At 42.1% G+C, this 14209-nt stretch overlaps 1 protein-coding gene across 1 annotated transcript in view; it reads left to right on the forward strand.

Moving 5' to 3' along the window:
• Positions 1 to 11717, forward strand: part of LOC308340231 (phosphatidylinositol 3,4,5-trisphosphate 3-phosphatase TPTE2-like) — a gene marked incomplete at both ends in the record, with an annotated part of 171615 nt that extends 159898 nt beyond the window's left edge. The window contains 4 exons of the mRNA XM_080799391.1: positions 6269 to 6360; positions 8466 to 8561; positions 10431 to 10501; positions 11597 to 11717. Of these exons, the coding sequence (XP_080655517.1) occupies positions 6269 to 6360; positions 8466 to 8561; positions 10431 to 10501; positions 11597 to 11717 (380 nt within the window). The remainder of the gene's footprint in view (positions 1 to 6268; positions 6361 to 8465; positions 8562 to 10430; positions 10502 to 11596) is intronic.
• Positions 11718 to 14209: the final 2492 nt, after the last annotated feature.

Here is a 14209-nt window from a genome sequence, read left to right on the forward strand (position 1 = left end):
CAATTTTCAAAGAGCTGACTGTTCTCCTGCCTCAAGAATGTCCGGAGAGAGACTGGGATCTGCCATCATGCAGGGAGGCAGGAAAATTAGATCTTCCATCTCTGGGACTTAAGAAATGAAAGGGAAGGGGAGGGGGAGAACCATCCTCAAGTCTTTAATTCTCCATCAACCACCCCGCTTCCTGCACAGTTCACAGGGGAGGCGGCAGAACAGGCTCGCCACAGTGGGGGTGGGCTGGGGCTTCACTCTCACTGCCCGAGGTGCAGCAGGGAGCGATGCTCTGACTCCCCAAAGTTAAACCATGGCCCATGTGGAGGTGCTGGGTCCCTCATGAGTAGTATGGTGCCGGAGCACTGGTATCCATCCAAACAGGCTTGTATTTTTAGCCTTCTGGGGAATCACAAAAAATAAGAGCTAGATATATATATTTTTAAACATTTCATCCAATTATTCAGAAATAAAAGAATCCTTTAAGTATATATATAAACTGCATAGTAAAACAGATTACAGTTAAAGTATAAAGTGCTTTTTTCAAATTATTTCTATATCCCTTCCTTCCCACCACACACACAGAGGTGGTGGTGAGGAGTTTTAATGGATTACCACAATCGGATTGCATCGGTTTCTGGCTTGTGAAAACAAATGTCAACCCAGGAGCATTGTTTCTGTGGGAAATTTTGTCTAGGTTTCCAAACAAGCATTGTGCAGGCAGACCCTTGAAACATGGCCCATTCGGGCAGAAGGCTGCCTGTGTATAAAAATTAGCAACTTTTGGTGAAAACGCTTTGCAGACTGCAGAGTCCTCTAGAGAATCCATTATGACTGTTTCCTTGGCGGTGTGTGAATTAGGAGGGAGAGGGTTGTTGTGGTCTGAATGGATGACCTCACTCAGAATTCCAGGTGTTGCCACACCTCTCCAGGTAGAGCCAGTCTCGTCCAACAGGTGTCAGAAGGTAGGGGACAGCAGTTTTGATCTGTTCCCTTCCCACATTCAGTGGGATCCTGCAAAAAGAGTCGACCACTTTATTCTAGACCAGGAAAAGCAACATGGTTCGCCACTGGAGCAGTTTCTCCCACCGAGAAATATAAACACAACCTTAAAACCAACTCAGTGGTAGGAGAGCCAGAATTGCGTCGGAGTGTATACTCTGCTTCAGTTTCTTCTTTGTTAACAATGGGACCAACGGTATCTATACAGACCCCCATGAGTATCAACCGTTCCAGGCAGACAAATAGGCATTTGGTCCAGTAGAATTTTAATGTATTTTTCTAACATGAATAGTGAGAATGGGAATCGTTTCTCAAAATTCTAAGCTTAAAAATGTTTTTAATAAGTTCTAGAATTTCGTATGTTTCTCAGTCTGATGTTGTACCCTTAAGACTGTGACTTCTCTGCTAAATTTTAAATTTTATATAAACTGCAGAAACATTGTTTAGTTAAAACTGGAAGGTGCAGAGATGGAGAACAGAGGAGCTAACCCAAATGGATAAGTACTGCAGGGGAAAACTGGGAGAGGGTTCCATGGGTTTGGTTTGCTAGTCTCAGGCTAACAAATAGATTCTAAAAGTCCAGTTTGAGATGCCTCATGGAGACTTCCAGACAAAGTTGTAATCTTAGCAGCTGTTCAGTACCATGTGGGTCCAGACTTCAGAGCCAACTTAAGAAGGGCTACATGGTAAGTTACCAGTCTTTCTGCACCCATGTAAATAATCAGGCCAAAGCTAATGACACCAGCATTTTTCTTTATATATATATATATATATCTTATCGCATTGTTAGGTTGCCCAACACACTGTACCCTCTAGGCTAAGAAGTTCTGTTAACTTTTGGGGTCTGGCTTATTTCACTTAGCATAATACCCTGTAGGTCCATCCATGTTGTCACAAGTGGCAAAATCTCATTCTTTTTATGGGTGAGTAATATTCTGTTCTATGTATACATACACACCACCTCTTTATTCATCTATCAATGGACACTTGAGTACAATAGCCACGTCTTGGCTATTGTAAGTAATGCTGCAGTAGACATACAGGTGCAAGCACTGTGGGCAATACTATAGTGTTTCCTCACGAAATTAAAAGTAGAATTACCATATGACCCAGTAATTCCACTACCGGATATTTACCCAAAGAATATGGAAACACTAATTTCAAAAGCTATATGTACCCCCGATGTTTATTGCAGCATTATTTACAATAGCCAGTATATGGAAGCAACTCAAGTGTCTGCCAATGGATAAATGCATAAAGAGAAGGTGCATATACAGATATGTATAATGGAATATTACTCAGTCAAAAAAAAAGAATGAAATATTGTCTTTGGAACAACATGAATGGACCTAGAGGGTATATTGTTCAATGCAATAACTCAATCAGAGAAAGACAAGTACCATATGATTTCATTCACATATGTAATTTAAGAAACAACAAAGAAAAAAACAAAAAACTAGAGTCTTAAATACAGAGAACAAACTAGTTGCCAGAAGGTAAGTGGGGTAAGAAACAACAAAAAAAAGAAAAAGACAAAAAACTAGAGTCTTAAATACAGAGAACAAGCTAGCTGCCAGAAGGTAAGTGGGGTAGGGGATTGGTGAAATAGATAAAGATGATTAATAGTACACTGACCTTGATTGTATAGAATTGTTGAATCCTTATACTGTACACCTGAAACCAATACAGCACTTATGTTAATTATACTCAAGTAAATAAATAAAGTGCCCAGAGTTGAGCCTTGCTGGTCCTGAAAACCTATTAAGCCCCACTAGTTTTCAAAGCCAAATGTTATGGGGACTTGTCTTCTCTTCTCAGCGCAGGTTCCCTGTGCCTGCTCTGTGGTCTGAGCCTCTTGCTTCTCCATGCTTGGGGTTCCCTCCTCTTCATGGATAGTCTTACCGGGGGGTTGGTTCTCAACTGTGTCTTCACCTCACCTACCTTTTCGATGTGGCCTCCTCTCTACTGTGGAAAGTCTGTTCTGCCAGTCTTTGGGTCCTTTTCAGAGTCTGTTGCACTGATGTGGCTGTTATCTTGGTGTGTGTGTAGGGGACAAGGTTAGCACAGGATCCTCCTACTCTGCCATCTTCCCAGCAACAAAACAGCAACCATCATATAATTTTTATCCTCCTCTTGCTAATGCGGTGTACCATGCTGACTGATTTGAAAATATTGAACCATGCTTGCATTCCCAAAATAAATCCCACTGATTGTGGCAAAGGATCTTTTTATTGTTGAATGTATTTTGCTAATATTTTGTTGAGGATTTTTATATCTATCTAAGTTCATGGGGAATATTGGCCTATAGTTTTATTTATTTGTTTGTTGTTTCTTTAATTGTGACTTTAGTCTGGTCTTGGTATGGGTAATGCTGACCTTATAGAATATATTTGGAAGTTTTCCTTCGCCTTCTACTTTTTGGGATAGTTTCAGGAGAATAGGTATTAACTCTTCTTTAAATGTGTAGCAGAATTCACCTGTGATTCTATCTGGTCCTGAGCTTCAGTTTGTTGGGACTTATTGGATGACTGATTCAGTTTCATTACTAGTAATTGGTCTGTTCAGATTTCCCATTTCTTCGTGACTCAGTGTTAGAGACACCAGCCTTCTTTTGGAATAAGAATAATCTTCCTTTGAGATTGTTAAGATCAAAACAGAAGGGGCATGGGGAGACTGTCAGAAAAAAGGGTGAAAGCGTTTGCAGTGAGCAGTAGTTTGACTTGTGCACCCTTCTGGGATTATCTCTACCTCTCATGGTCTTTAAGCTCTTTATAACTCTAAGTTGTAGAAAAGTAATAATACTGTAAATAATTTTTGTACATAAAAATACAAATTAGTTGTATCTAGTGGAAAGCGATTGATTATTAAACCATTTTTTAGGATTTTATGTATTTATTTATTTGGGAGAGAGAGAATGGGAGAGAGAGAGAGCATGAGAGGGGGAAGGTCAGAGGGAGAAGCAGACTCCCTGCTGAGCAGGGAGCCCGAAGCAGTACTCAATCCCTGGACTCCGGGATCATGACCTGAACCAAAGGCAGTCACTTAACCAACTGAGCCACCAGGCGACTGATTAAACCATTTTGTATCTGTTTATAAACTCATGTCATCAATCTTTATTTCCCTATAGATGCGCAGTATTCTTTTTAATTGAAGTATAACATATGTTAGTTTATATTAGCTTCATGTGTACAATATAATGATTCAATAATTTTATACATTACTCAGTGTTCATCAAGATAAGTATATTATCATCAACATAAGCATACTCTCATGGGTCAGCTGGGTGACTCAGTCTGTTAAGTGTCTGCCTTTGGCTCAGGTCGTGACCCCAGAGTCCTGGGATAGAGCCCTGTGTCAGGTTCCCTGCTCAGCGGGGAGCCTACTTCTCTCTCTGCCTCTCCCTTGCTCATGCTTTTTTTCTCTGTCCCTCTCAAATAAATAAATAAAATCTTAAAAAAAAATTTATGGACATTGAGGAGGGTATGTGCTATGGCGAGTGCTGTGAATCGTGTAAGATGGATAATTCACATACCTGTGCCCCTGAAACAAATAATACATTTTATGTTAATTTTAAAAATGATACGCGTACTCTTTATTCCCCTTTATTTCACCCATCCCCCTACCCACCTCCCTTATGGCAGCCATCATCTTGTTCTCTGTATTGAAGAGTCTGATTTTTTGTCTCCTTTATTCCTGTCATTTATATTTTTAAATTCCACATGAGTGAAATACATTTGTTTCTCTGTTTCACTTAGCATCCCTATAGGTCCATCCACACTGTTGCAAATGCCAAGATTTCATTTCTTTTTTAATTACAGCTGAGCAACGTTCCATTGTGTGTCTGTATACCTGTATAAATACATCTTCACTACATTTTCCTTACCTATTCGTCTATCAGTACACACTTGGATTGCCTCCATGTATTGGCTATTGTAAATAATGCTGCAGTAAACATAAGGGTGTATATAGCTCTTCAAATTGGTGCTTAATGTTCTTTGGGTAAATACCTAGTAGCAAAATTACTGGACTATACAGTAATTCTCTTTCTAATTTTGTGAGGAAACTCCATACTGTTTTCCACAGTGGCTTGTTGTTTACTTTGAATCAGCTGTAACATTTTACTGGTTTTTTACTAATTGATGAGTCAAATAAGGTTTCGACATGTATTTTAAAAATGCAAGGCAGAGGACAGTGCTGTGGTATGCAACAATTTCTGTAACACAGAAGTGGGGAATAACATGTATTCGTATTTGTGCATACGTACATATATAAAAATACTCTGGGAGAGTATTTGTATTTGATTATATGTGCATAAAAATATTCTCCATTTGGAGCTGGACAAATAAACAGGTGGGAGTAGGTGAGCCAGACTCTTCACCTCGTGTCTTTTTTACCTTTTATATTATAGAAATATGCTTTATTTTAAAAGGTTTAAATGTGTGGGAATTAAACTTGTAAATCAGTGCCCTTTCCTGTCATGTGTTAAGTATTTGAATTAATTTAGTTCTACATTTTCACTAATTTCTGGTGAACATCAGTTCTGCAGAGGAGTTCTGCAACTGGAATGGGATGGGATGGGATGGGATGGAGAAGTAAGGCTCAGACATGATGATGCTTAATACAAATGAATAATGTGTTCATACGGTGCAAATAGAATCTGAACATCAAGAATGATTAACATATGACTCTGTTAGAATATTTTTTTACTTCTGTACCTTCTATGCATATTTGTGACATTCCTGGTTAAAAGAAAAGCAGTAAGAATTAATTGGAGGCTTGAGAAACCAGCCTTTAAGAACTACTAAAAAAAGGGGGTCATCTGAATTGAATAGAGAGCAAGAAACCATTTGTCTATAGATGTATCGTGAATGCCACCGGAATGTTTGGATGCAGCTGTCTAATATCTAACTCCAGATGAGGGTAAGAGGAAATTGGACTATTTAAGACCCATTGTCGGATGTCTGAAGTAAGCAACACATTAGCAGGCAAGGTGGCAAGTTACCTACCTGATTTTTTTCTAGAAAGGTGAAGAGATGAAATTCTGTCTTAGAAGCTAAACTATGTGTCTTTTTATTCCCCCCCTCCAGCCTTATCAATTGTGCTTTAGGAGACAAAGTTGGGCTTAAAGCTTTGTCTCTTAAAGACGGAATCCAAGCAGGACCCAAATGATTCACTGTTGACACACTGTTAGCTGTCCTAATTTTCTCTTTAATCCATAATGTTAATCGGTGAGACATTTTGCTCTTTGTTCTAACGAGCCTAACTTTATTTCCTTCAGGTGTGGGAAAAGGCAATGGGAGTGATCTAAAAGTACAAATAATAATGCAGAGCCAGATCGTCTTTTTCTGTTCTGCTTCCAAAAACTGTCAGGTAAGAGACAGCATGCAAACTGGAAATTCTGGTGTTTGTTTCAAATCTCAATGTCAAACCAGCATGTTAAGTGTTAGCAGGCAGTGTCCCAAGTGACTCTACCTCCGATGTCCTATGGGACTGCACTGTGAGAAGTAACGCAAGAGTGGTTGGAAGGGGGACACATATACCTCTTTCCCCTAAGCGATGGGACCTGGTAGTCTGTTTTCTTAAATGTTGAAGTGCCTTCGACTACCCTAAAGCAAGAAGAAGCTTTCGCGGGTCTTAAGAAATATAAACCCTCAAAATTCTCTCTCCAGGTCTGTCTCTCTTCTCCTATTACTTCACCACCACCACTCCTTCCCCTTTGTCCCACGGAAGGCACGCGCGCAGACCTGATCCTTGACTTCTGTTTCTTATCGCTGCACATACTCTACTCTTGGTTCTGCTCATCCATTCTCCTGCTGTAAACTTTTTTTTTTTTTTCTCTTCCATCCACTCTGCACAGGCTTATGAGTACCCACCACATGGTAGGTGCAGGACACCTACCTAGACAGTTTCTGCCCCAACGACAGAACTGTGTTTGTCAATCCAGATTTGTCAGATGAGCTTTTCCTCTGCTTCTGCAAGTGACACCAGAATTCTCTCACTGAGGCCTTACGATGTAGAATCCTTGAGTCTCTCCTGGCCATGCCCCCACATCCAGTCACCACTTCCTATTGATTTTACCTTTGGAATCTCTCCTCACTCTCTCCGTTCCTTTCTGTTCCCATCGTCACGGCCCAGTCCAGCACCCCATTTGCTCATGCCTGGATTTCCACAGTGGTCTCCCTACCTTTCCCTCCTCTTCATACTATACAGCGTCGAGAGACCGGCAATATGCAGGTATTTCTCTGCTCCTACTTGAAAAGCAGTAAGTGGAGCAGAAAAAGAATGCACTCTGGGCCTGTAGTCAAAGCCAGTCAGTATCTTTGGCTCAGTATATCTGCAAAATAAAGACCACATCTCCAGGGTTGTGAGGACTAGGTTAGATAATATATGTGAAGTTGCTTTGTGAGCTATAATCACTAAGTGGTATAAGCGATAACTGTCAGGCCACTTTGTCGCATAGGAATTGCCCCGCCCCCATGCTTCCACAATTTTTCTTATTTCCTGGCTCTTGAACCTTTAAGATATTTCCCTATCATACCTGAGACCTGAGCTTATTGCTATCAGGAACTTGACCTGCAGACTCCATTCCAAGTAGACCGGGTACCTTCTGGCCCTTGGGACACAACACTCTCATTTCTGTTTCATGTGTTCGATGTCTTTCCTCCCCCTCCGCCACACCACCCAGTCTGCACGGCATTCTCTTTCAGTGCTCCTCGTGTGCACAAATCCTTCCACACACAACTCCTTTTCTGCTCCTCTGTGAAACTTTCTTATTCTATGCTTCTCATTAAGCTCCCCAAAACACACAACCACACAGTCTTCCTTATCCAGCTTGACATGTAATTCATGCCATTCTACCATTGTTTCTTAGGTCTATAGCTCCCTGAAGCATCACCTGAGTCTGCACCTTCTTTGGTATTTCACACAGACTCTCCTTAGTGTGGGTACTACTGTTATGCAAGGGCCAATCAGTAACAAAGAAATACTCAGGATAGCCCCAAAGTCCTTCATTCCAGAAACTTGGCCAATCTGTGGTCACTCCATCCAGTAGTTGGCTACGGACAAAGCCTATGACATCATTAGCAAACACCTTTCTAATAAAACATGACCAATTACATACTGTTTTTTGAATGTGAATGCCAACTTTAAAACTGAGCTTCTTAGTGTGTCCCAGCATCTGCAAATCAAATGACACACGTTCAACAGTGACATTTAAATTCTGACAGAAAATGGAGTATTTTACTTTTCAGCAGTGAAGTACCATACCCTCCAAACATGTTGGTCTTTTAAAAATGTAAACAGTATTGCAACTTAATAGAAATAATGATTCACATTTATTTATATGTGTAATGACTGCACTCTGAGACCAAGTGTACTTGATAAATCCAGGAAGCCGTGACAAGCAAACTGAACTTCACTGTTTATCCACCCATTAGCTAGGGTTACAGTTCTGAGTTCCATGTGATCATTCACAGATACTTCATGATGCTGAAACAGACAGCGTGACAATCCATCTGTCCAACTGCCCACCTCTGTATGATGATGTGAAAGTGAAGTTTTTCTCTTCATCAGTGAGTCATCCAGAACCAACCTATGCCAGTATTCTCGTCTGGCCTTTTGAATGATTCTGATTTAGGCTTTCCTTTGCTACAATTCCTGGCAAGGAACAGGATCGGAGATGTCAACCCCTAGCCAGGGAGGGGGAGAAAAACAAGGCTGGTCTATAACAAAATTTTTAAAAAGAACAGAAGAGATGTTTGCTCATTTTTTAACAAGATTTTATTTATTTATTTGACAGAGATCACAAGTAGACAGAGACAGGGGGGAAGCAGGCACCCCGCTGAGCAGAGAGCCCTATGTGGCACTCGATCCCAGGACCCTGGGATCATGACCTGAGCCAAAGGCAGAGGCTTTAACCCACTGAGCCAGCCAGGCACCCCTTGCTCATTTTTTCTAAATTCTATACAACTTGCATATATTCTCAGATAAGGAAAAAACCAAGGTATGTTTACTGTAGAGTGGTGATCACACTTTTGTTTTGTATCTTTAAAACACACTGCTCCCCATAGTTTATAAAGTACTTTACAATGAGGGAGATCTGACTTTCCTTTGAACTGATACATAATTCGTGTTAAATAGTTTTTTTTTTTTTCAGGTTTATTTATTTGACAGACAGAGATCACAAGTAGGCAGAGAAACAGGCAGAGAGAGAGAAAGGTGGAAGCAGGCTCCCCACAGAGCAGAGAGCCTGACGCGGGGCTCCATTCCAGGATCCTGGGATCATGACCTGAGCCAAAGGCAGAGGCTTAACCCACTGAGCCACCCAGGCACCCCTAAATAGTATCTTGAATCTAATATTTACCTTATGAAAAATGAGAATGTTTGCCATTGTCATTACTCTGAACATGAGTGTGTAACTTCTGCTGAGAAGTCACAAAGTGTACAATTGTTACTCTTTACATAACAGATTTCTAAGCCTCAGTGGTTTTGTTTTCCTATTAAAATCATCAAGCAGAACTGCCAACAACTAACAATGTTGATCAAGTTCTAGTTTGTGCCCTCCTTCACCCCTGCTTGCTCCCTGTTACGGAGAATCTGTTCGATAGTGAAATGGTATGTGTGTGGAAGCAAGTGACCTCGATTGTTCCCATTCCGGACGGCTACCCTTTGATCCCTGAAGCCGGTCAGAACGCTCGCTCAGTCAGTGGTCCTAAGCAGGAGCTCCACTACCAGAAGTACTGGCCCGGGCAGTGTTGCTTAATTTTGTGATTTTCAAGGGCCATGAGATGAAAACTCTCTCATGTGTGGGTATTCTTATCATTAATACTGACAGTCAATTATCAATGTAGCTACTCGTTGTAGAAAGGGATGAGGTCTTTGGACATAAACTGGCATCGGTCTCTGGTCAGCACGATGTAAACTAGGTTGGAGGGCTATTGTCTAATGTATATAGAAAAAACTACATTTCCTTAAATTTTGATAGGAATGGTAAGAAAAAGCCATTTCTTTTTTTTTTTTAAAGATTTTATTTATTTATTTGACAGAGAGAGAGGCAGAGAGCACAAGCAGGCAGAGGCAGAGAGAGAAGCAGGCTCCCCACTGAGCAAGGAGCCCGACGTGGGGCTCGATCCCAGGACCCTGAGATCGTGACCTGAGCCGAAGGCAGTGGCCCAACCCACTGAGCCACCCAGGCGCCCCAAGAAAAAGCCATTTCTTAAAGTCTCCTTTGTGTCGTGAGCGGAAGTTTATAGACTGTTAAGTGCTGTGTGTCTAATGGTGTGTGTCGTGAGCAGAAGGTTATAGACTGTTAAGTGCTGTGTGTCTAATGCTATGTGTGTAATTGTTCGACATATATAGAAAGGAAGGAATTTTAATCCCTTTGGAATTAGTTTTTAGTGTCATTTTTACCATGAAAATTAACTTTTTTTTTTAAATTTTAGGATTTGCCGAAATACTATGACAACTGCCCATTTTATTTGTGGTTCCATACAGCTTTTGTAGAAAATAACAGGTATGGCTCTGATATAATCCAGTAGAAATGGCTTCATCTCCAAGATCTGTGTAAGGCAGAATGGCACTCCTACCCTCAATTTATAGAAACCAAGAAATCCTCAAGTCCCCCATTCTTCATTATGTAAAATATAGGGCTATTCTTGAGAACCACTGTGGCATTATCCTCAAAAGTCCATGCCATAGGACTGTGTCATAGGAGCTGAAATGTATTCTAATCAGATCTAGAGTGTGGTGATAAACCCCTCCCCTTGCAAGTGGAGGAGGAGTCTGCTCAGTTACCCTGACTAGGGCAGGTCCACCGAATGTGTTCATCTACTGATGACCGACCACCTACCACATTCTAGGCCAGAAAGGAAAGCATCCTCGAGGAAGGCTTTAGCTAGTTTAAAGGTGACTGACACACTTAGATCTAGGGCAGAAGTTAGAGGACACAGTAAGCATCAGTGAAGACAGCTTTAAAAAAAAAAATCAATATTCTCCCATTTAAAAGTGACTTTCTAGTGACTAAACTGGGAAATATATATATTTTTTAATTATCTGAAAATTATTATTCCAGGGAAACTTCTTCCCTATCTGGAAATTCGTTCCTGAGTCTGGAAGTTCTCTAGAATTCTAGTTCTCTAGTGCTTGAAGGAGGACTGAGTTAGTGGGAATAGTAGAAATAGCCGCTGAGGACTATGGGTCTTGCTTGCGGGGGACGAGAGCTCTCTTAGAGACTCTGCAGGGAAAGGGTATCGGGTGTCAGCAGTAAAAACACAGCTCTGTCAGAGCCACACCACTTATTTAGGCTTTGGTCTCCATAAGGGATTTCCTTGGGACGGTGGGCTACTGCAAGCTGTGGATACCGCGGTTCACGGAGATGGCGCAACCTCTCTACGAACTGGCTAAGGGAGGACTCACTGTGGTAGAGTGGACAGCTGAGGCAGAAGGAGCATTTTGGGAATTACAAACAGCCTTACTGAGTGCCCCAGCATTGGCCATCCCAGATGTTACCAAGCCCTTCCACTTGTATGTGCCAGCTGAGGCACAGGAGAGGGACTAAGACTAACCCTGGTTGGCCTTCTGTGCTTGAAACCTGTTTCTTCTTTCCTAGGCTTTACCTTCCACGAAATGAGCTGGATAATCCCCACAAAGAGAAAACATGGCAAATTTACCTTCAAGAGTTTGCTGTCGAACTACTCTTTGAAGAACTAATAGCTGATACTAATAGATAGTTTCCCTTTTAGGATAGGATAATTTTCTCCCCAATCCCTGCCACCTATTCATGTCTCCTAACCCTCCTTCCTTGCCCGTATACCTATAGTTATACTTATACTTATACTTATACTTATACTTATACTTATACTTATACTATACTTATACTTATACTTATACTTATACTATACTTATACTATACTTATACTTATATTTATACTTATATTTATACATGTATTTTTTTAACATTAAATATATACAATGTAAAATGGGCTCTGCACCAGCCTGTGCTGAGTGCTGAAAATAAAGAAATGAAAAACACAATGGCTAGCCTCAGAGAAACTTCAGTCCTGGTAAAGGAGGAAGAAACAAATAATTAAAATTTGGTGAGGGCTTGCCGCAAGAGGGGGGCGGGTAGTGTGGCATCCCAGAGAAGGGAACGAAAAAGGGACAGAAGAGTGAGTTGTAGGGGAAGTCCCCAGGGGACCCCCATACTGGGGTGGGTTTTGAAAGACAAGTGGCCCTTTCTTAAGGGAGGAAACCCTGTTGATGTATCACTCGGAACTCTTACTTGCAATCAACAGAAGCCAACTCTGGAGCACAAAAGCGAAAGATTACAAGGATGCTGGGTGACTTCCGCGTTTGCTGAATGAGCCGATGGAGCTCCCCAAAGAACTTCTTGCAAGGGTCTCCAAGCCCACTGCAGAACTGTTGAGCCATGGAAACCATGCCGCAACTCCCTCAGAGCTTCTAGATGTTATAGTCCGTACCACTGTCGCTTTCGTACCAGGGCCTCCGCACCCTAACTGCTGCTCTTCCCAGCCGGGCACCTTCCTTAGCAGCCTGGCCAGAGAAGTCACTGCCACGCCACGGCCCCTGCCTTGTATTGCTCATTTCCAAATCATTAAATCACACAGAGGCAGCTGATGGAAGGAGTGTGAGTCAGGCGCCTGCACTCTGATCTGCAAAGGGGGCTGCGAACATGAGATTTCTGGCTTGTCTTGAAAGACAAGACAAGTTTCCTTGGTAGAACTCCGCAAATGTAGGCAGGGCTGTAAGACAATGCCAAGCAGCCAGAAAACACGACACATGTCCGCTGGAGACAGGCTGAGCATTCCCATCAGGGGGGTTACAAAACAAAATTCGGCCAAGTGAATTTGAAGACCTAACTGGTTTTATTAAGTAATTCATGAATCGGGCAGCATCCCATCCAGCAAGTAGAGGGAAGCTGAAAGGAGCTGTGCAAAATGGAAGGTTTTCAGAGGAAGGAGGATGGACCTAGAAGTTATTTGCAAAAGAAAAGAAAGGGTTGTTTCAGGCCAGGTCAGCTTCTTTATGGGGAAAGAGAATGGCAGGATTTATCATGGAGATAACCTCACTAGGGCTGATCAGGAAATTTCATATTGCCTGTTAAAACATCACATTCCTGGGATGCCTGGGTGGCTCAGTTGGTTAAGCGGCTGCCTTCGGGTCAGGTCATGATCCCAGCATCCTGGGATCGAGTCCCACATCGGGCTCCTTGCTTGGCGGGGAGCCTGCTTCTCCCTCTGCCTCTGCCTGCCACTCTGTCTGCCTGTGCTCGCTCTCTCTCTCTCTAACAAATAAATAAATTTAAAAAACAAACAAACAAACAAAAAATCACATTCCTGGGGTACGTTGAAACTGTAATTAAGTCTGGGTTTGCTGGGGCGGGGGTGGGGGTCGGTGTTGGCAAATGATTCTAATTGGGCTTTTTTTTTTTTTTTTTTTTTTAACTGAGAAGACTGCATGTACAAAGGTACAACTCATTTGGGGAACCATAGAAGTCTGGCTCTGTGCAGGGGAGGTGTGGGTATAAAGCTGAGAGCACTGGAAAATTCTGCTAGATGGGTGGGAGGAGCCACCCGCTGAGCCCTCAGGGCCCCTATAGTAGAATCTACTCTGTGTCCCTTGCTGAGGCACAAGAACTCTGACTTATTCCTCCTCTGGCCCCAGCTTTGCCCACAGTGGGGTGCTGTCAAAAGGAATCGTTGTGAGAGATGTCTGGGCGGCTCAGTCAGCTAAGTGTCCAGCTCTTAATTTCAGCTCAGGTCATGATCTCAGGATCATGAGGTGGAGCCCTACTTCAGGCTCTGTGCTCAGTACGGAGTCTGCTTGAGGTTCTTTCCCTCACCTACTGCCCCTCACCTACCCACCCCCCATCCCCCACCACTGTGGTGCACACATGCTCGCTCGCTCGCTCTCTCTCTCAAATAAATAAATAAGTAAATAAAATCTTAAAAAAGAATGAGTCATTGCAATAAATTTGTCAGATTGCACCACTTTCTTACAATTTATCAGTATGGACATTGTAGGTATCTGTGGTCTTCTCTCCCACAACTGTCTGCCTGAGATTCTCTTCTTCCCCCTCTGCCCCCCCCCACCACTGTCATGGTTGCACACTCTCTCTAAAATAAATAAATAAACTCTTTTTAAAAAAATGAATCATTGAAGGCGATTGGATGGCTCGGTTGGTAAAGCATCTGCCTTTGGC

This window comes from Martes martes, assembly GCF_963455335.1.
Source record: "Martes martes genome assembly, chromosome: 3".
Classification (NCBI taxonomy): domain Eukaryota; kingdom Metazoa; phylum Chordata; class Mammalia; order Carnivora; family Mustelidae; genus Martes; species Martes martes.